The 23,314-nt window shown below is 38.0% G+C and overlaps 1 protein-coding gene across 4 annotated transcripts; it reads left to right on the forward strand.

The window, feature by feature from the left end:
- Positions 1-10,534: 10,534 nt before the first annotated feature.
- Positions 10,535-23,312, forward strand: FABP9 (fatty acid binding protein 9). Of its 4 annotated transcripts, none has more exons than XR_011421201.1 (5): positions 10,535-10,689; positions 12,745-12,917; positions 13,408-13,509; positions 13,670-13,791; positions 23,173-23,312. XR_011421201.1 is itself a non-coding variant. In XM_001489404.5 (4 exons), exons 1-4 carry the CDS (start codon positions 10,617-10,619, stop codon positions 13,718-13,720), a joined length of 399 nt encoding a protein of 132 aa, XP_001489454.1. In that variant the 5' UTR covers positions 10,535-10,616; the 3' UTR covers positions 13,721-13,850. The 4 variants fall into 4 exon arrangements, 1 of the variants encoding a protein (XP_001489454.1); XR_011421200.1 differs by lacking the exon at positions 23,173-23,312 and adding an exon at positions 17,195-17,829; XR_011421202.1 differs by lacking the exon at positions 23,173-23,312 and adding an exon at positions 14,719-16,919.
- The last annotated feature ends 2 nt before the right edge of the window (positions 23,313-23,314 follow it).

Here is a 23,314-nt window from a genome sequence, read left to right on the forward strand (position 1 = left end):
AGGAAGAGAGGCAGGATCAAGTGGCTACATCTCAGAAAGGCAGAGGTGTGGGCATAGAGTCTATCTAGATCTTGAAGCAGATATGAATAGTTCAGAGAGCCACTCACTCCCTCTTTGGAAACTGAGATAAAATAATGAGCCAGCATATCTCTTCTTTTCTCCAATTCCCACTACTACTATCATTGATCTTCAATTTCTGGTTTAGAAATTCTTCTTTCAAAGTCCAAACCTTTACTTTCTTCATTTTTTACTTGAAAATAATGCATCAATTTTGTGTAGATGTCTTAGTTTAGAATAGTGATTTTCACCCAAGTCATTGTTGTGACTTGAAGCCTTGTGTGGTATGTCACAATAAGTTACTACTAATAATAAAGTACCCAAAATTTGTGAGTTATTTTAGTTTTAAAAATAAACTATTAAAATTCAATATTATCCTGTAAAGTATTCTTTTTCTTATTTCTTTCTTGAGTGGGAGAGAAAGAGGTTGAATTATCGCTCATACCCAAAGATTATTCAAGGGTTTGTGAAGCACTGCTGAAACCCTTGCTGCAGAGGAGAAAAACAGACTGTGAATTCTTGACTTGGAACGTGTAAGCCTTCCAGATGGCCTTCAGGTGGTGATGTTTTCCATCTTTACGGTCTAGCTTCTGAGCAACGTGTTTCTAGCACTCCTGACCAGAATCTATGGGTGCAGGAAATGGCACGGGGAGGGAGTGAGGGACAACACTTGGATAGCTTATCAGTGAGCATCCCTCTGGTCAGTAGTATGTGTGGAAAAAACCGTTTTGACCTCACATCCAATTACGGATCTATCCATCCATTTGTACACCGGCCCCATCTCAACCCAGAACTCATTAAAATGGGTTGTATATAGTTAAACAAACAGAAAAGGTTAGGCAACAACAAAAATATCAGTTATCGAGAGCATCTCAAAGGCAAGGATTATGTGGTATATTCCATGGACTGAAGGAAGCCAGAGGCGAGTAGGACCACTGGGTGCTGGAGTAGTCAGGCAGGTTTTCAGTCTAGAGGATGCATTTGAGCTGGGCCATGAAGGATAACTATAAAATTAATCAATTGCTGATTAACTTATTAATTGCTTATTAATTAATTTTACAGTAGAATAACTTGGCAAATATCATCTTAACCAAGTGATAAAAGTTAACATCACTAGTAATTGGGCAAATGAACATCATGTGCCTTCTGATATGACACAATGAGAAGAACACAGAATCATCACTATAATATTCTTGCCAAAAATGCATAACCTGAAATGAATCATGAAGAAACATCACCCTACTCCAACTGAGCTGTGTTCTATAAAGTAACCAGACTGTATGCTTCAAATCTGTCAAAAGAAAGACAGACATCATCTGTCTCCTCCATGTTGTCCTCCGTGAAAGACAAGGAAAGGCTAAAGATATGTTTCTGATTGAAGGAGACTAAAGAGCTGAATGCAATGAATGGTCATGGACAATTTCCTGGACCAGAAGGAAAAGGGGGAAAAAGAAGGGGTTTTTTTTTTTGCCTTGTGGCAAGAGGAAAAACTGTTGGGACAATTGCTAAGGTTTGAGAAGAGTCTGTGGATTGGATGATGATACTGTTATCAATGCTGATTTCCTGATTTTGATGAATGGTCTGTGCTAACATAGAAAAAGTTATTATTTGGGGAGTAGTGGGGCAACATTTCTGCAACTTACTCTCAAATCATTCAGAAAATGAAAGTATGTATATATGTATATATATATATATAAAATATATATGTAAATATATACATACATGTAAATGGAGGGCAAATGTGTTAGAATGTTGATAATTAGACAATCGGGGCAAAACCTTTATTTTTTCTGTTGTTCTTGCAAATTTTCTGTACCTTTGAAGAGAGATAAAAATTAAGAGCAACCAGAGAAACACATAAAATGACAAAAATTATGAATGTTAACTATTGCATCTATATAAAATTTGACAATTGAAATTTACTGAGAAACATAGTAAGGAATGTGATACTGAAGGGGCACCAATGTATGAGCAAGTAAAAATCTTAATATACTTTATAAAAACTGTGTGGAGAGAGGATTCTAGGAAGATGGAAGAGTATGAAGCACCAGAAATCTGTCTCCCCATCTAGAAAACAATTGCAGCAGCACAATCTGCCTCATATTTTGGAATGCTGGAGTCTATCAAAGGCTTACACTTTCCAGAGAAAAAGATTGGAGTATAAATGTGGTTAAATCCAGTCATTCAGCTCTTAGCAGAGTAACAGCCAGTCATACTCCACCCTTCAGCCCCTTGGCAGGCAACTGTGCATCTATTCCTGGAGGAGCTTGCACACATCTTGCATGAACCAGGGTGGGCCGTGGGGACCTTTTCCTCCAAGTATCAGGGATCTGTGCTCTAATCACTGCTGCTCCTGGTCACAGAGGTGCAGACAAAGAATTTGCAGCCATTGTTCTTGCACCTCCTCCCAGGTTGCAAGCTCTTTCCCCTCTGGCTGAAGTGACTTTCAGGGGATTTAAAGCCTTGGCATCTTTCTCCTCCTTTCAATTTTGCTTTTTCCTCCTTTGGGAGCCAGCCAATAAAGACTAGGACATTCAAATGCAACTGCATATACAGAGGAAATTAGAAAGTCACTGTGCATGCCCAGGGAAAGACATAGGCTCAGAAAAGACTTGAGAAGATGTTAAGTTTATACTCTAGGCTGAACCTTGGCATAGAGACAGCCTACAGCAATCAAGAAACAAAACAAAAACAGCAAAAGCTGGGGAAGGGGAATAATCTGATTTCCAGAGTTACTGCATCATTAGATTCAAATTTCCAGTTTTCAACAACAAAAATTACAAGGCTTACAAAGAAACAAGAAAGTATGGCTCATTTAAAGGAAAAATTAAACCAACAGAATCTGTCCCTGAGAAGGACCTGATGGTGGGTCTACTCAACACACAGTAAAACAAGTGTCTGAAAGATGCTCAAAGAACTAAAGAAAGATATGGTAAAAGTCAAGAAAACAATGTACGAACAAAATGGAAAATCAATAGATAGAAAACCTGAAAAGAAACCAAAAGGAAATTCTGGAGTTGAAAAGAACAATAGCTAAAATAAAATATATACTATAAGGATCCAAAGGCAGATTTAAGCAGAAAGAAGAAAGAACAAGGGAGCTTGAAGATAGGACAATGGAAATTATCAAATGTGAGACATAGAAAGAAAAATGATTGAAGAAAGTCATCAGAGCTAAAGAACATGTGAGGCACCATCAAGAGGACCAAGACATGCATTGTGGGAGTCCCAAAGGAGAAGAGAGAGACCAAGGGGCAGAGAGAATATTTGAAGAAATAATGGCTGAAAACTTCCAAAATTTGATGAAAGATATGAATATAAACATCCAGGAAGCTCAACAATTCCAGTCAGGCAGAACTCAAAAAGGCCTGCACTAAAACAATTAAAATCAATCTGTCAAACCCAAAGACAAACAGAAAATCTTGAAAGCAGCAAGTGAGAAGTGATTCATCAGTCAATAAGACTGTCAGCAGATCTCTCATCAGAATCTTTGGAGGCCAGGAGGGAATGGGTATTCAAAGTGCTAAAAGAAAATATGGTCAACCAAGAATCTTATATCCAGGAAAACTGTCCTTCAAAAGTGAGGGAGAAATTGAGACATTCCCAGATGAACAAAAGCTGAGAGAATTTGTTACCACTAGACCTACCCTGTAAGAAATGGTAAAGGAATCCTGCAAGTTGAAATTAAAGGACAAAAACAGTAATTCAAAGATGCATGAAGAAAATAAGATCTTAGTAAAGGTAAATACATGAGCAATTATAAAAGCTTGTATTAGGGGCTGGCCCGGTGGCGCAGCAGCTAAGTTTGCATATTCTGCTTCTTGGTGGCCTGGTGTTCGCCAGTTCGGATCCCAGGTGCGGACATGGCACCATTTGGCAAAAGTCATGCTGTGATAGTTGTCCCATGTATAAAGTGGAGGAAGATGGGCATGGATGTTAGCTCAGGGCCAGTCTTCCTCAGCAAAAAGAGGAGGATTGGCAGTGGTTAGCTCAAGGCTAATCTTCTTCTTCAAAAAAAAGCTTGTATTATTGTACAATGGTGTGTAACTTCTCTTTTTGTTTCCCACATGATTCATTGATGTTAGGATGTTCAGGATGTTAAATGTAATCTCCTTGGTAGCTACAAGGAAAATAATTGTAGAATATATACAAAAGGAAATGAGAAAGGAATTGCAGTGTTTCACTACAAAAAGTCAACTGAACACAAAAGAAAATAGAAATGCAGGAAATGAGGGACAAATAAAGCTGTAAGATATATTGAAAACAATAAATGACAGAAGTAAATTCCTCCTATCAGTAATTACTTCAAATGTAAATGGATTAAATGCTCCAATCAAAAGACAGAGGTTGGCATAAAAGATTAAAAAATAACGACCCAACTATATGATCTCTGCAAGAGACTCACTTTAGGTCCAAAGACACCAATAGGTTGGTATGGAAAGCAAAAGGATAGAAAAGATTTTATGCAAATAGTAACCAAAGAGAGTAGAGGTGGCTATACTAATAACAGACAGTATAGACCTATATTAATAAATGCTTCAATACAGCAAGAAGAGTTAATAATTATAAACATTTATATACCTCATAACAGATCATCAAAATACATGAAGCAAAAACTGACAGAATTGAAGGGAGAAATAGCTTTACAATAATAGTTGGGGACTTCAAAGCCCCTCTCTCAAAAATGGATAGAACAGTCAGATAGAAGATAAGTAAGGAAATAGAGGACTTGAAACACAGTAAATCAACTAGATCTAACAGATATATATGGAACACTCTGCCCAACAACAATGGAATACACATTCTTCTTAGGTGCACATGGAACATTCTTCAGGACAGAACACAAATTAAGTCTCACCAAACTTAAAAAGATCGATATCATACACAAGTACCTTCTCCAATCATGATGGGATAAAGTAAGAAATCAATAACAGAAGGAAAGTTGGAAAACCCACAAATTTGTGGGAATTAAACAACACACTCTTAAAAAACCCATGAATCAAAGAAGAAATCACAAAGGAAATTAGAAAATATTTAGAGATAAATAAAAACTAAAACACAATATACCAAAACTTATGGATGCATCGAAAGCAGAGCCAAGGGACAAACCTACAGCTATAAACATTTATATTATCAAAGAAGAAAGTTCTCAAATTAATAAGCTAAGTATACAGCTTAAGGAAAGACCCCTTCCCTCCCAAAAAATGTTAGAACCAATAAATGAATTCAGCAAAGTAGCAGGATACAAAGTCAACACACAAAAATCAGTTGCATTTCTATACACTAACAATGAACAATCTGAAAAGTAAATTAAGAAAACAATTCCATTTACAATAGCATCAGGAAGAATAAAATACTTAGGAAGTAAGCAAGGAAATCAAAGATTTGTACAACGAAAACTATAAAACATTTCTAAAAGAAACTTTAAAAAGACATAAATTTAAAAACAGACACCCCATATTCATAGATTCGAAGACTTAATATTGTTAATATGTCAATACTACTCAAAGCAACCTATGAACTTAATGGAATCTCTATCAAAATCCTAATGACATTTTTCAAAGAAATAGAAAAACCCATCCTAAAATTCATGTGGAATCTCAAGTGACCCTGAAGAGCCTTAACAATCCTGAAAAAGAAGAACAAAGTTGGAATACTCAAACTTCTTGATTTCAAACCTTACTACAAAGCTACTGTAATCAAAACAGTGTAGTACTGGCATAAAGACAGACATATAGACCTATGGAACAGAATAGAGACTCCAGAAATAAACCCTTGCATATATGGTCAAATGATGTTCAACAAGTGTGTCAAGACCATTCGATGAGTAAAATACACTCTTTTCAACAAATAGGGTTGGGAAAATTGCATATCCACATGCAAAAGAACCAAGTTGGAGCCTTACCTACCACTATATGCAAAAATTAACTCAAATGGACCCATCACCTAAATGTAAGAGGTAAAACTATAAAACTCTTAGAAGAAAACATAGGGCAAAAGTTTCAAGCCATTGGATTTGGCAATAATTTCTTGAATATGACACCAAAGGCAACAGGCAACAAAAGAAAAATAGACAAATTGGACATCTTGAAAATTAAAAATTTGTGCAACAGAAGACACAGTCAACAGAGTAAAAGGCAACTCACAGAATGGGGGAAAATATTTACAAATCATATATCTGATAAGGGATTAATACTCAGAATATAGAGAGAACCTGTAAAACTCAACAACAACAAAAAACCAAACGACCTGATTCAAAAATGGGCAAAGGACTTGAACAGATGTTTCTCCTCCAAAGAAGATGTATAAATGGCCAACAAGCACATGAAAAAATGTTCACTATCACTAATCATCAGTGATTATGCAAATCAAAATTACAATGAGATATCACCTCACACCCATTAAGATGGCTACTATAAAAAAAAGCAAACAGAAAATAACATGTTGATGAGGATGTGGAGAAATTGGAACGCTTTTGTACTGTTGCTGGGAACATAAAATGGTACAGCTGCTCTGGAAAACAGTATGGAATTTCCTCAAAAAGTTAAAAATAGAATTGTCATGTGATCCAGTAATTCTACTTCTGAGCATATGCCCAAAAGAATTGAAGGCAGAGTCCACGCACCCACGTTCATAGTAGCTTTAGTCACAAGAGCTAAAATATAGAAGAAATCCAAGTATCCACTGACAGATGAATGGAGAAGCAAAATGTGGTATTTACCCACAAAGGTATATTATTAAGTGTTAAAAAAGAAGGAAATTCTGAGATATGCTACAACATGGATGAACCTTGAGGATACTGTGCTAAGTAAAATAAGCCAGGCTCAAAAAGACAAATACTGTATGATTCAACTCATATGAGGTTCTTAGTGTAGTCGAAATCATGGAGACAGAAAGTAGAATGGTGATTGCCTGGGGCTAAGGGGAGGGCAGAATGGGGAGTTAGTGTTTAATGGGTAGAGAGTTTTAGTTTTGCAAGATGAAGAGTTCTGGAGATAGACGGCAGTGATGGTTGCACAATAATATGAACGTATATAACACGACCGAACTCTACAATTAAAAATGGTTACGATAGTTAATTTTATGTTATATGTATTTTACCTCAAAAAAATAGAAAAAATCTAGTGTGGCACCAGCTGAAACATTATATGTATAGCAGTAAGTTACCTGACATATTTCTGAATACTTTTGTAGCTTCCAGTATATACTTATCCTTACCAGTATCCCTCACCAATGGATAATGTAGCAACTCAAACTCAAAATTTATTAAAAACTACTTAATAGCTAAAACGTTACAGGAAAGTTAGCATAGAAAATAAGATATTAGAGAAGGATGTAAAATGAAATGACGGAGAAATAAACACTGCAGCTGTCATGAAAAGATGTGTAACGGTTCTATAACAAATTACTGTATTCTAGTTTCTTTACAAGGATTAATAATTCAGAACATTCAAAACTTTAAATTTTTTACTTGAGGAAATGGTGCTTTTTTTTTCTTTTAATAGTCAAACAAAGGTGGCAGGAGCTGGTAATGGGAGCAGCGGGAATAGCAGAGAACTTCCTTAATTGAGAAGGGAGCCTTGCAGGGTCATGATGAGATGCTTAGCAAAGAAGGGAATCTGAGAACCCTTCTTCCATCCGAGGACCACGATGGAAGGCCTGTCCTAGGAGCAGGGCAGGAGAGAAGAACGTGTTAAAACTTTGTGTTTAGTCACTGTTAGAGAGATTACGATCAGTAATGAGGGAAACTGTCAGTTAAAAAGAAGTAATCAGAGGCTGGCCTGCTGATGAAGTGGCATAGATGTTCATTCAGGGACAATCTTCCTCGCCAAAAAGAAAGAAAGAAAGAAAGAAACCCTGTTTCTTCCTTTTGTCATTCATTCATAAAACATTTTTTGAGCACCCACAATATACCAGGCACTGCCTGAGGGATATAGAGATGAGTAAGAAATATTTTCTTTGCTTGGCCCACTCATAAAATAGCTCAGGGGACAGCTGGAGGATAACTGGTTGCCACACTGTGAGAAAAATTCTCTAATATACTGCTCTTAAAGTGTAACTGTATCACACAGTGGGGCTCCACCAGCTCTGAACCAGTTTCACGGAGGAGGAGGTGTGAGTTGGATCTGAAAAGACGCAAGATGCTGTGCACAAGGCCAACGTCATAGGATACATAAAACTGGTTGTTTTAAGAGTCCAAATTAATCATATAGGGGAAGCTATTTACATAAACATATCAGTTACGAAGGCTTAAGCTGCAAGTAACAAAAACCGAGACACAAAATTGTTTAAATAATAATGGAACTTATTAAGTCACATAAAAATTCCAGAAAAAAAGTGGTCTTCAGTTGCTCCCCACTTTCCACTCTGCCATCTTCGGTTTGGCTTCCTCTTTGAGTTGATAACACAGTGGCTGCAGCAGTCCTAAACATCATTTATTAGTGTCCTCCAGTCCATTTAAGTCGATTCTGATTCTTTGCGCCCCTGTGTACAGCAAAGCAGAACCCTGTCCGGTCTTTCTGCGCCATCCTCTCACCTTCCAGTGCCGTATCAGACAATGCTCCATTGCTGGTCATAGGGTTTTCATGGTCAATTTTTTTGGAAGTGGTGGCCAAGTCGTTCTTCCTAATCTGTCTTAGTCTGGAAGTTACACTGAAACCTGTCCACCATGGGTGACTCTGCTGGGATTTCAAACACTGGTGGTGCAGCTTTCAGCAACACGCAACCACCACAGTATGATAGTCGACAGATGAGCGGTGTGGTTCCCTGACCAGGAAACAAACCTGGCCTTGGTGGTGAAGAGCAGTGAATCTTAACCACTAGGCCTCCAGGGCTGGCTTCTAAATATTATAGAAGAAAGCAAAACGTGCAGAGGAGAAGAGAGACCATCCCTCTGGCTCTCTCTGAGGGGTGAGGAAATTTTATAGAAGCCAGAAATTTGACTTTCCCTTTTGTCTCATGGGCCAACTGAGTTCTAAAATGGGGCCACCGGATTGATTTCTGAATCAATCAATGGCAAGAGAATTGGGACAAAGATGGTTACACAAATGGGAGACGTTTGTCACACTACCCCACTGGCGGTCATGCATAGCCATGTACGCTTGCTCTTTTAAACAGAGAGTGCATACACATCTAGAACCAGTAAAGCAAGATCCAGTCACTTGCTCTTTATTTGAACGTCACCTCTGAGTACACTGTCAATTGCTAAGGCACTTATTTTGAGCACGTCTCAGTTTTCTATTTCCCCTAGTTTTGCTCATTTTTTGTTCTCCACAGTTTCTTCCAGTTTTGCCTCCCCTGTTTTCCCCTCTAGATATTTTAATAAAAATAGAATGCTATAAAGATATTCCATTACAAATTTCTTCTTTATGTGTTTTCATCAAAAGAAACTCTTTATCTCACTCAAGTTATAACTTTGTGGTGCCAAGACATAAAACTTTTTTTTAAATTTGTTTTTTTCTATGAGAGGTAGTTTGAATAAGTATCTCTTTGAATTGAAGGAATATTTGCCACAGGCGGATAATAGTATAACTATTCTTCTCCTGGTGCCTGGCGCTCTCATCTTCCAGCCTTCTTCAAAACAACAGGAGCTCAAAGCTGTGATATAAATCTACGGCCTCTGAATCTAACCCTTTTTAGTAAATGCAGTACCCGCAAAGCCCACTGCCATTACTTGGGTTGCAGAAGACGATTTCAGAAGTCATTGCACAGAGGTTTGAAAGACCTGCTGCTTTTTTGTTTCTTTTAGAATGCAGATATCAAAACATCATATTTCTCCCTAAAACTTTTCCTCACAATTTCCGGTGCTACCTTTTAATATCAAGATTACTTTGTAAGCCTAAAAGAGGAATTTTCCAAGCATTAGTTCCACCTCCGTTTTAGGGCTTAAATCCCAAAACACTATTCAACGATAATTGTTACTTTTCTTCCCAGTCCACAATTACTCTTGATTAATAACAATGATAACGTTAATAATACCCTACACCTCAGTTCCAACAACTGCAGACGTTTCAGTTACATTAACTACTATCAGTTCATCAACCCTGCAAGGAAGGGAGGGGACGATATTATTTTAATGAAGAGGGGATTCTGGCACTGTGACCTGTCCAAACAAAAAACAGCTGAGGTGGACCACGCAAGGATGTTCTTGTATTAGGTGGGAGAACACCTCAGTCAAGTGTTCATTAGACACTTGTCCAGATATTCCTTTGGAGTTGACTCAGCAGTCATAGTTCAAAAGGCTGTTCTCTTTGAAAAATGTCTCCATTCCACAAGCAATATTTATCAGGTGACTCTTGGGGTGTAAACATCTTTGCTAGAAGCTATAATCATTGACTTAAATTCAACTTCACATGTTAATTTTCTGTTTCTTAATTTGGAGGTAAATAAAATGAGTCAATACTGGTGCCTGGAATCTTTGGTCCTGCTGCTGCCCATTGGCCATTTCAGAGGAGTCACGTGACAAACATGGCTATTAAATTAAGATACTGGGAGCACTGTATTTCCCAGGTTTCTTTGGGTTTTGCTTGTGAGTGCCTCTTCTCAGCAAGCTTTCCATCATGATTGAGCCCTTCTTGGGAACCTGGAAGCTGGTCTCCAGTGAAAATTTTGAAGAATACATGAAACAACTGGGTGAGAAATATCATAACAAGGTTTGGAAACTGGCAATGCATATTGTGATGTGGCTGGGTTTGCATTTTCAATGAATTTTCCTAGAATTCTTTTTTTCTTTTGTGATTCTAGGGCATGTTCATATGAGATTAACAAAGTTTATGTATCTACTTTTGCTTTTTTTAACTATGAGTAATAATTATCTCTTTTTGGAATAATAGGCTCACAGATACTTCCTTCTAGTCATTATCCATATATTTAAGCCCATTTACCCTTTTCAAAAATACTTCATCCTAACACCTCGATAGAGTTTCTTTTTAGCTTGGCCGTTACATCAAATAGCTTTTCCAAGCTTCAAATTTATAGACAGTAAGAACCATCTATAATTAAATTTACCAACTAAATTTGTTTCAAGGTTTTCTTTAAGTTATAACTTCAAAAGAGCAATAGCAACAAACGGAATTTCTAGTTGGTTAATTTTTAGGTTCTGCTATATGTGGGAGATACTGTCAAAGCATTATTTTGAAGAATTTCACACTTTTGATAGGAGAGATGGAACATTTTTCCTTGTGGAATGTCTCAACAGTGGATATTTCTCAGAAGTATAAACCCTATCCATCTTTAGCTCTTAATTGAGTTGATTAAACATCAGTTATAATGGCTCGGTTCTGACAACTAAATTATTCCAGAATGCTAGAAGAATGGTAATTATTTAATATTTAATTAAGCAATTTATAATATTTAATTAAGAGAAAACTTCCTTGCAATAAAAACTGTATAGAAAGTCAAGAATTTTTTTAACCTTACTTTTTTCTTTAACTTGGCAGAAACGACCACTGCATAATAAGAAGTCAATGTGCTTGTAGTGTAATATTTTTTCCTTTTTCATAGTCTGCATTAACTGTCTCAGGGAGTAATAGGGAACATATTTCCCTACCTCTTCATAGATTCACAGACGCACTGTTTAGGGTTTAAATTTGGGAGCATCTAAGAAACTTGGGGCTTATGGTGAGAGTAGCACTTGTTTGCATTGGGAGCTGGGCTTTGGCAGAGGGCAAGAGGGAATGAGCCGAGAACCTGCCATGTACCACTACAACGCTAAGTCCTTTTGTTTAAACTCCCAACACACCTACGAGGTGAGTACTGTAGTCATCCCCGTTTTACTATTGAGAAAGCTGAAGGTTAGAGAAGGGAAATAAGATCCCACGCTAGCATGGACGCCCTGGGTGCAGCCTAGGTTTTAACCACCTCACCGTTCACTCTTCTGTGATCCCCCTAACACTGCTGTTCTGCAGTCGGATGGTCCTGGCAGTTCCACAATCTGGATGTGAAATCAAGTTTGATATGGAAACAGAGAGGGTCAGCTCCTCCGCCCACCTGCTGCAGGAGTCAGGTTTGACAAGGGACCATCCCCAAACTGAACAACGGGGGTCATGCTCTAATAAGCCAGACTGTCCAGTTTGCCTACCTCCTCTTGACTCAGCCACATCTGAATTTAATCTGCAGATAAGAGAGGAGCTTGGACTTCAGAAGTCATATTCTTTTTATTTTGAAAGTTGGATTTCTTGTTTTTTTTTTAAGAAAATAATATGCCGAAGTTCTTGGAAATTAGAAAACTTGTGTTTAAGTCTCAACTCTGCTACCTACCAGACACATCACCTAGGATTGCCCTCTCTGGGACCCTGTGTGCTCATCTCTAAAATGAGGACAATAACACCCTGCATGTTGTTGTAACGCTTCACGAGGTACAGCTCAAGTATCTGATCGCCTGAGAGACACTATACAAATATACGTTTCAGATGAAGCACAAGCGCCTCAAAGATTTTAGATAAAGCACAATAGTCTCAAAAAGTGAATTTAGCTTTCAAAATGTCAAGTATAATTACTAGACATGCCTTCAGGTTGGGAGGGTCTGGCTTAATCCAACTAATACCAAGAGGATTGAAGAAATTACGACCCATTATCCAAAACTTCAAGGGGGGGAGGTACGTGCCCTTTTTAAATTGCTTTCCAGAATGATCTTAGCACTTCTTCCTAAATGACTTAAGAAGGTGTGGTGCTTTTTCTGCCTTACAGGAGTGAGTGACACACTCCGGAACCTGGCGGGGTTAGCAAAGCCGAGAATCATTATTAGCGCCGATGGGGCCGTGGTGAACATCAAAACAGAAAGTTCTCTGAAGAACACGGAGATCTCCTTCAAGCTGGGAGAACAATTTGATGAAACCACGGCAGACAACCGGAAAGTAAAAGTAAGAACTAAATCATCCTGATGTTCCACAGTCAGGAGAAGAACTAGACAGCGGTTATGCATGGTTTATTCGTATCTAATTTGATTAATTACCAAGTCACTCTGGGCTTGTTTAGTTCATTAACATTGCACATCTCTAAAGGCAATCCTTTCGCAAATTATTCTGATGGTAAACAGGGCCAAAAAACTCAACATGTTTTCACTTTTTTTCTGATCTCTCTTTGTCATTGTCATATAAAAGAGCATGTAGAAAAGAATAATTATTCACAAATAATTTAGGTATTGTTTGCCCGGGGGAGGGGAGCATAAATTGAATAATCTCTTGAGACTTCTCAGTTTGATGGTATTAAAATATTATTTTGACAAAATTGGTGGTGAGGATTTTGGAGAAAAGAGTTTTAAAATAGAAATTAGAAAGTAGATGCCTGGTCTTATGTAGGTTAGAACGCAGTGAATTGCTATTTCTAACTGATTCCTTTATGCATTTATAGAGCATCATAACATTACATGGTGGCTCAATGATTCATGTCCAAAAATGGCTTGGCAAAAAGACAACAATCAAGAGACAAATTGTAGATGGAAAAATGGTAGTGGTGAGTTTTCTCCAAATTGCATTTTTTAGATGCTCCTATTCGATGCATGCCTTTCAGATTACTCAGTTGCTTTGCATCTTGAATTGAGGGTCTGGGGAAAGAGGGCAGAGCAAGTTTACCTGTCATCTACCTACTCTAATAGATCCCTCTTTGCTTTTAGGAATATACCATAAATAATACCGTCAGCACTCGGATTTATGAAAAAGTGTGAAGAAAGTGTCTACATCAGTGAAAGCCTGGTCACTAGCAGGAAACTGGAACTTGAAGAAGATATGCCTCAGGGTCAGTGATTACAAAAAAATGGCTTAGCATAAATTTGCTCAATAAAACCATCAAATTAAGTGCAGTTTTGGAGCTATGCAATACTGAGGGTTAGTGACAATCTGATAAGTTGGTGAGGCAAGAAGCTACTTGGCTACAGTATTACTGTACGAGCATCGGAGTCCCCTTAGCCTCTGCCCACCTGACTTGCACAGTCCTTGAGTTCCTTCCAGTGGACCCACTCCATTTAGGTCAAGGCATTCTGTCCAAGGGCGCTCTGTTGAAATTCATGTGACCTCAAGGCGGGAGGCGTTAAAATCATTGGAACCTACTTTGGGCAGCACAGATTCCGAAAACCAACACTGCTGACTTTTTATTTTTGCAGAAGGCTGGCCCTGCTTAAAGTAGTTAGCATAAATAGATAGACAGATCGGGGTAGGTAGATAAACAGGGTACAAAAAAGAGCCTGGACATTATACCTTGTGGTTGAATTATTGTAGAAGAACATTGAAAACAATCACTGTTTTATTTATCCACAAACCCATTTAAAATAATCAGGCCAGTGCAACTGTCACCACTGTTTACAACTTAGTCTTTGCAGAATGACGTTATTAAATGCCAGACCTGAATTTCTAGATGCCTAAATAGAATATAATAGTCAGAGCTACACAGAGTCCATTATAGTTTCACTAAGTACTGCTGCTAGGAAGTACTCTCAGGGCTTAGAGCAAAACAGAGTAATATGGGTAAAATTAGAGAGTGAATCCTAAGACACTGATGGTATTTGTAGCAGTTGGAGAAAGAAAAGGAGAAAGAGGAAGAATTAGGCAAATATCATGCTGCACCTTAAATTTAAAAATAGATGGTAATGGGCCAAAAATAAGTCTGGAGAATTGTGTTTAATATGTGCTAAAGTAGACTGGCCACGCAATTTGTCCTCTAAACCAGGTGAGAAGTTGAAAGGGATGCTATCGATAACTGCACCTGGACAACAGGCACACCATGGGACTGTCCATCGCAAACGGAGGCGTATGGTCACCTCAGGAAGGATGAAATTGAAGGGTGATTTAGAAAAAGACTGAGCACAGGGTTGAGGCAAGAGCTGAATCCCTGGCCAAGGAAAGGAACCAGGGCACTCTTATTAAACTCGGAGACCTCTGAGCATACAGCTGTGCACCTGAGGAGATGGGCTTGGTGGTGGCCACACAGCTGCTGGATGTGGGCAATGACAGTTGTCCCCACATGACTTGTTCCTGTCCTTCCTAAAGGACTCACGTATGTACAAAATAAGGCCATGCGTGCTCTCCAGAAGTCAGAGGACTTCAACCCCCAAGGTAGTGTCTGTTCACAAGGGGAGCACAGGCCACTGCCTCCTTAATCAGAGGACAGTCTCCGTCCACAAGAGGCTGCAGGTGACAGTCCTTTAGCAACACCGTGGATCAGGGGTTGAAGTGCTTTCCTCAACCATTAGGAAGAAGTCTGTACTCTAAAATGCACCAGGCACTTACTCATTTAAATCTTTGGCTCTACAGACGCATAATTAAGAAAAGAATAACACAGTTCTGAATTCTTAAGACTTACTCGACTTCTCATAAATGTCACAGCTCAAAGTACAAAGAGGCTAAATGAGAAAAAAAATCCTGATGTTGAGTCTTTGGTAGATGGATTCAAACATACTACTCCTGAGGAAAGCATTCATTCAACAAGTTCTTACTTAGCGACCACTGTTTGTTCAATACCATATTGGGGGCTAAGAAATAGCTATGGCTCAGACGTGGAGTTCCCAACTGCCTTGTGATGTTACAAGTAGCAGAGGGCTCTTGAAACTCTATTGCTTTTATTTTTATTCTCAGTAAAATCATGTCAAAATTTCTAAGAAAGAAATTCACTAAAGTTTACACTTATAATCATTAATCTTTCCTAAAGACTTTCACATGATCAGTCTCTCGTCATACGTGACTTGCCTTCAAAAGTCATCATCTGTCTGTATATAAATGACAACAAGGCATATTTGTCAAGTAGTATTGGAAATAATGGAACTTTTCATTGTAGTTGAGCAACAAAAATCCATTATTTATTCACTTTCCCAAAAGTTTTGAAATAAAGGGAATGAGAGTCGTTTTTATAAGCCACACAGAAAATAGATTTTATTTTTGAAAATTTTAGACTGAATAACTTAGTAGTAAACCATTATATTTCAAATCCACACTAAAGTTTGTAGGAAAGTATTAATTATCCAAAGATTAATCATACTAAAACCATGATTAGTTCTATTATCAAAGAATAATTCACTAGATTTCTTTTTTTGCTATCCAATACTATTTAGTACATCACTGACAAAAAATAAGTTATTTTGAATAGTCTTAGTGTATCTAATATTTCATACTTTTTGCACAAAAATGCAATAAACATAAAAGGACATGCTTTTCTTTGCTGGCCATAAAAAGACAACTGACTATCCAAAGACAGTAACCAAAAATAGATGGAAAATTAGGATGAAGTATTAGGACATAATCTAATCCCCAAGTTACAGGTTCTTAAGATTTCTTCTTTGAACATTTAGAGGAAAATATAGTCTGTCCTTTTGGAAGTTTGGTATCTAGATCCCGAGTAAATTTTGGAGAGGGGCAAGATGGGGAGCGACTAGCCATCCACCAGCCCCATGGTAGAATGGGACTTTGTTGCCCCGGAGACACACTGCAGGAGAGTGGACTGAATGGGGTTTGAGAACCAGTCCTAGCAGGACTTGAATCCCACTTCTGCCATTGACAGCTATGTGAGCATGCATGAGCAGCTTAACCACTTCAGTTTTCTCCTTTGCAAAATAAAGATTGTCTACATCACAGCGTTGTGGTGAGGGTAAATGAGACCTTATGCAATGGACCAGCACAAGGAATTTGTCATGTCTTCTCGTGTTTCCCACATCTCCCTCCCAGATTACAGGCACACCTCAGAGATACTGTGGATTCAGTTCCAGATCACCACAATAAAGCTAATGTCACAACAAAGCTAGTCACATTAATTTTTTGGTTTCCCAGTACATTTAAAAGTTATGTTTACACTATACTGTAGTCTATTAAGTGTGTAATAGTATTACGTCTAAAAAAAATGTACACACCTTAATTAAAAGACACTTTATTGCTAAAAAATGCTAACTATTCTGTGAGCCTTCAATGAGTCATAACTTATTTTCTGAGAGATGTTGATGGCTGCTGACTGATCAGGGTGGTGGTAGCTAATGAAGTTTGCTGCACCGTTTGACTCTTCCTTTCATGAACAAGTTCTCTGTAGCATGCAGTGCTGTTTCATGACATTTTACCCACGGTAGAATTTCTTTCAAAATTGGAGTCAGTCCTCTCAAACCCTGCTGCTCCTTTCTCAACTAAGTTTATGTCATATTCTAAATCCTCTGTTGTCATTTCAGCAATCTTCACAGCATCTTCACCAGGAGTAAATTGTATCTCAAGAGACCGCTTTCTTTGCTCATCCATAAGAAGCAACTCCTCATTCATTAAAGCTTGATCATGAGATGGCAGCCATTCAGCCACATCTTCAGGCTCCACTTCTAATTCTAGTTCTCTTGCTATTTCCACCACATCTGCAGTTACTTCCTCCACTGAAGTCTTGAATTCCTCATTCATGAAGGTTGGAATCAATTTCTTCCAAACTCCCATTAATGTTGATATTTTGACCTCTTCCCGTGAATCACTAATGTTCTTAATGGCATCTACAATGGTGAATCCTTTCCAGAAGGTTTTCAATTTACTTTGCCCAGATCCATTGGAGGAATCACTGTCAATGGAAGCTACAGGCTTACAAAATGTATCTCTTAAATAATGTCTTAAAATTCAAAATTACTCCTTGATCCATGGGCTGAAGAATGGATGCTGTGTTAGCAGACATGAAAACAACATTAATCTCATTGTACATCTCCATCAGAGCTCTTGGTTGACCATGCGCATTGTCAATGAGCAGTAATATTTTGAAAGGAACCTTTTTTTTCTGAGCAATAGGTTTCAACAGTGGGCCTACAATATTCAGTAAACCATGTTGTAAACAGATGTGCTGTCATCCGGGCTCTGTTTTCCCATTTATAGAGCACAGGCAGAATCTATCTAGCATAATTCTCAAGGGCCCTAGGATTTTCAGAATGGTAAATGAGCATTGGCTTCCCCCTACAGTCACCAGCTGCATTAGCCCCTAACAAGAGAGTCAGCCTGTGCTTTGAAGCTTTGAAGCCAGGCATTGAGTTCTCCTCTCTAGCTGTGAAAGTCCAAGATGGCATCTTCTTCCAACAGAAGGCTGTTTCATCTACATTGAGAATCTGTTGTTTAGTGTAGCACCCTTCTTTATTGATCTCAGCTAGGTCTTCTGCTTGCCGCTTCACTTTGAGCTTTTATGTTATGGAGATGGCTTCTTTCCTTAAACCTCATGAACCACTACTGGCTTCACACTTAGCTTCTGCAGCTTCCTCTTCTCTCTCAGCCTTCGCAGAACTGAAGAGAGTTAGGGCCTTGCACTGGCTTAGGCTTTGGCTTAAGGGAATGTTGTAGCTGGTTTGAGCCTCTATCCAGACCACTAAAACTCTCTCCAAGTGAGTAACAAGGCTGTTTCACTTTCTTATCATTCGAGTGTTCACTAGAGTAATACTTCTAATTTCCATCAAGAACTTCTCCTTTGCATTCGCAACTTGGCTAACTGGCACAAGAGGCATGGCTTTCAGCTTATCTCAGCCTTCAACGTGCCTTCCTCACTAGGCTTAATCATTTCTAGCTTTTGACTTAAATTGAGAGATGTGTGACTCTTCCATTCCCTTGAATACTTAGAGGCCACTGTAGGGTTGTTAATTGGCCTAATTTCAGTACCGTGGTGTCTCAAGGAATAAGGAGGCCCAAGGCGAGGAGAGAGATGGGAAACAGCCAGTCAGAGCAACAGTCAGAACTCACACAACATTTATTGATTCAGTTCACTGTCTTATATGGGTGCCCCCAAACAGTTATAACAGTAAAATCAAAGATCGCTGATCACAGATCATCATAACAAATATAATACTAATGAAAAAGCTTGAAATATTGTGAGAAATACCAAAATGTGTCACAGAGACACTAAGTGAGCAAATGCTTTCGGAAAAATGGCGCTGATGACTTGCTTGATGCAGGGTTGCCACAAACCTTCCGTTTGTAAGAAATGCAATATCTGCGAAGTGCAATAAAGCGAAGCACAATAAAACTAGGCACCCTGTATAGGGCAACTGGAATGCAAAGAATAGGAACAACGTAACTGGAGGGCCGGTGCACGAAACCAGAGGGCAGAACAAGGTGGAGCAAAGGGCGTCTCCGCAGAGATAAGCTTTGAACAGGGTCTTGAAGCAACTAATTAGTTAAAAATGGGCTTTGAGGAAAATGAGCAGGAAAAATGGATTCTGGTTTACTTTGTAAAATAGGGTTCAGATTTCAGTAGATGCTCATTAAAAGTAATGCCTTTCAATATATAAGTTACAAAGCAATTTCACAAAGTGAAATATGTAAATTATACTTTCTCTCAAAGCCTTGATACCATCTCAATTATTGAAAAAAATTTGTAAGACATAATCAAGGAAATGAAGCAAGAAAGACAGGAGGCTCCCTGGATAGCACATGATTAGAAAATCACCTGAATTTTTATGAGTTTATATCTGTTCCTTATGAAATAAAGCTAAACACATGCACACTTTTCACTATGCTTTGCAAGTGAATTATTTTTAAGGGTTTCCTCTCTTCCATCAGCTGTAAAGGAGCAGGTGGCTGAGTCCTAAAAAGCATTTCCTACAGCTCTGTGTGCTAATGCCTGAAAAGTAGAGCCTACTTTAAAGCTGTTAATGGCACTTTCTCTCTAAGAGGAAATGCAAATGGAATAGAAAAACTGTGGCCAGCTCAGTATACGCTATAATGACTGGAGAAAGAAACTGAAATGCAGAAATTCAGTCCTCCATTTCCTCCCCAGTGAATGAGTAACTTCCATTCTCAGGTGTTCTATTAGGAATAATGATTTGAAATCTTAGACTAGACATTGGAAAAGACACCATGTACATTAGAGCCTAGTAAAAACAAAGCTAATTGCATTGTTTGCAGAAATCGCAACTACTTCTTCCCTCTCTTTATTACCATTCAACAAAAGAAAAGCTATTAACTACCTTTGGGCAGCGTAAATGCAACTGTCACCATAGTAACCAAAAGATCAAATATTCACTGGTGGCTAAGAAAGTTACAAGAAACGGTTTTCATTAAGAAGGAAACTTTTTGTATTCTCAGCATTGTTAAACTTAGAGAAAAACATTTATTTGAAACATGAAAGCAGAGGATGTCAAGCCTGAAATGCCATTGTCATCCTCTGTCAAATAGCAGTCTATGCTTTCTCCTAGTGCCTGAGTCCTGAAGATAAATCAGATCATCAGTCTCATGGCATCTGGTATCTAAGAAACCCCATAACATATCTTCCTATAGTAGTGGTTAATTGGCTTTTTAATGGCATTCTATCTCCATCTGCAAATGATAAAAAATAATAATTGGATATTCTAGATGTTCTACCATGTCTCTGAATGTTTTTTTAATGTCCACCTTCCTAACCAGAGTATAAGGTCCATGAGGGCAGAAATCGTTTCTGTTTCATGCTCCATGTTATTCCAGTGTTACCACAGTTAAATAAATTCATGCTAATTGTCTGCAGTAATGCAGGTGAGAATATATACAATGAATCGTGGAATTATCTTATTGCCCTTTCCTGGTGTTACAATAAGATCATGTCATCTCAAACAGGGAAAGAACCACCTGCTTTTACCAGCAGCTAAAGAAATGACCAGATAAAGGAATGAGTCTTATAACTAAGTTTCATACTTAGGTATGACTCACAGTCTTTGCTCTTTCCGTGCCTCCAGAGAAGAAAAGAAGGAAGGAAGAGAAGGGAGAAGAGAGGAGGAAGTTTAGGAGAATAATAATATTATTGATCATAAGTAGTAATTTTAGATGCTTTACTAATATTTATTATCTGATTTAATGCAAACAATAAACCTCATAAGTAGAAATTTTTATTTTGTCTTCATTCGTTCAGTCAGTCAACAAATGATTACCTACTGTGTACATGCTTGGTGTTAAGTACTTGGGACAAACACTACATGGGTAAAATGCCATGTTGTCCCCACTCACTCAAGACTTTAGTGTTTGATATACATATTGATCAAATAACATGCAAAATTAATAAAAATGGCCATTGCAGTAACTATTAAGTGATGATATACTAGAAAAGGTTAAGAAAGATGATCGAGTTGAAACCTAAAGGATGTCAACACAAAGGTAAGAAAGAATGATTGAGCTGAGATTTAAGGATTAAGCATATGGGAGTGGTTGGTAATGCTAGTTGGAAATTGCTACCTTCTTTCCTACTCTCTGGAAGATTTTCTGTAAGATCGGTGTTACCTTTTTCCTTAAATATTTGTAAGAATTCATTGGTGAGGCCTACAGTTCTAAAGTATCTTTGTGGGAGAAATTTTAATTACAGATTCAACGTTGACAGATTTGAGAATATTCACACTTTTTACATCTTTTATTATTTTTGGTAAGCTGTGTTTTCTAGTGAACTTATAAATTTCTTTTAAATTTTCAAATTTATTGGCATGAAGTAGTACTTAATATTTTCTTACGATTTAAAAATAACTATAGGATATATCAATACAATCTTTTTTATTCTTGCAATCCATAACTTTCACCTTTTCTATTTTTATATCCATCTTGCTAAGATTTTGTCAATTTTATTAGTCTTTAAAAAACTTGTTTTGATGATGTTTTTTGTAATATGCTTGTTTTTATTTTATTAATATCTGCTCTGTTGATCATCTGTTTCTGTTGTCTATTGTTCCTTTTGCTTTTTTTTTTTTTTTTTTGAGGAAGATTAGCACTCAGCTAACTACTGCCAGTCCTCCTCTTTTTGCTGAGGAAGACTGGCCCTGAGCTAACATCCATGCCCATCTTCCTCTGCTTTATATGTGGGATGCCTACCACAGCATGGCGTGCCAAGCGGTGCCATGTCCGCACCCGGGATCCGAACCAGTGAACCCCGGGCCGCTGAGAAGTGGAACATGCTAACTTAACCGCTGCGCCACCGGGCCGGCCCCTGTTCCTTTTGCTTTTTGAGCATATTTTCCTGTCTCTTCTTTTTCTATTTATTTTTGATTGGCAATGTGTATGGAAAATTGTAGACATAAATTTAGACCTCGGGTGGCATTATCTTCTTTTGGAGAGAGTTTATGCTGATTCTGACTGGTAGCTGGGTTCACCAGCTGTCCAAGATCACACTAAACTAATTTTAAGAATTGAATTGATATTAGCACGGGGCTACTCCCAGTTCATCTTTTCTCCTATGTTGTAGCCTTTCAAAATCTCAAACAAAAGTGTAGTGGTCGATCAGAACTCTCCATCATTGTCCCCTAACCCTTAACTCTGTCATAAATCTTCCTCAGACTTTTGCCCTTCACTGGCCTCTTTCTGAATTCGTAGATCCCTAGAGGGGCAGCAGCCTCAAATATTGGGCCTGTTTCTCTGGGCTTTCTTTTTTCACCCAAATCCTAGACCCTTAATTTTCTCTGCCTTTTTCTCTCTCTGATGCCTTGAAGAATTTTTTTCAAACTTCATCCATCTTTTCTAGTTGTCGCAGTTGGGAAGCTAGCTTAATTTCCTCATCTATAAATATTCTAAGAATAAAAATTTTAAGCTTCACTTTTATTTTCTCAATTATTTTTTTTAAATAGCCATTTTTATTGGTTAATCCTCCTAGTATTACATGGTAAGCTTGTCCAGCCACCAGTTATTATCAAATGTGTCTATTTTACAAATAAATTCAGACTCACTAGGATTAAAATTTCTTGCTTCAAATTTTTATCAGATCATGAGTAGAATGTAAGTTCCATGAGAACATGAAATTTTGTTCAATGATGTTTCCCCAGAACCTTGAAGAGTTCCGAGCACTTCGTGGGTTCTCAATACTTTTGCAATTAAATGGATGAAAGGCATGGACTCAGATTTTGGCATTTAAGTGGAGAACCATGAATTCTTTGTTTATGTGCTACAGGATGGTTGATTATAGCTTTTCCAAATACACAGTTGGATGTAGCTTGAAGATAATTTGTAAAGGATATTTACATGATGTCTTATATAGAGCGAGCTTTCCTTATCTATTTTGGTTGGACCTCTGGATGTTCTTTTCACTGTGTGGTTCAAGTAGCTTCTTTTATCTTGAGAATTTACATAGGCAATAAATCAGTGAAAGGTGAACCCATACTGTTGAGAGACTATGTCCATTTTATGAACATATAGTTCAAGTCTAAATATATGTGCCCAGTTATAATGTTTATTATCCATCCTTCCTCACTAGGATATTGATGACTTTCTTAGCAAGGAGTGACTTAGCATCTCAAGCCTGGTTCAGTCTGGATCTTGTCTCGTTGCTTTGATCTGTGCCTTCGATTCACATATGGGCCTCAGAATTTCATCTTGGTCCAAATACATCTGGTCAG

Source organism: Equus caballus, chromosome 9, assembly GCF_041296265.1.
Source record: "Equus caballus isolate H_3958 breed thoroughbred chromosome 9, TB-T2T, whole genome shotgun sequence".
NCBI lineage: Eukaryota > Metazoa > Chordata > Mammalia > Perissodactyla > Equidae > Equus > Equus caballus.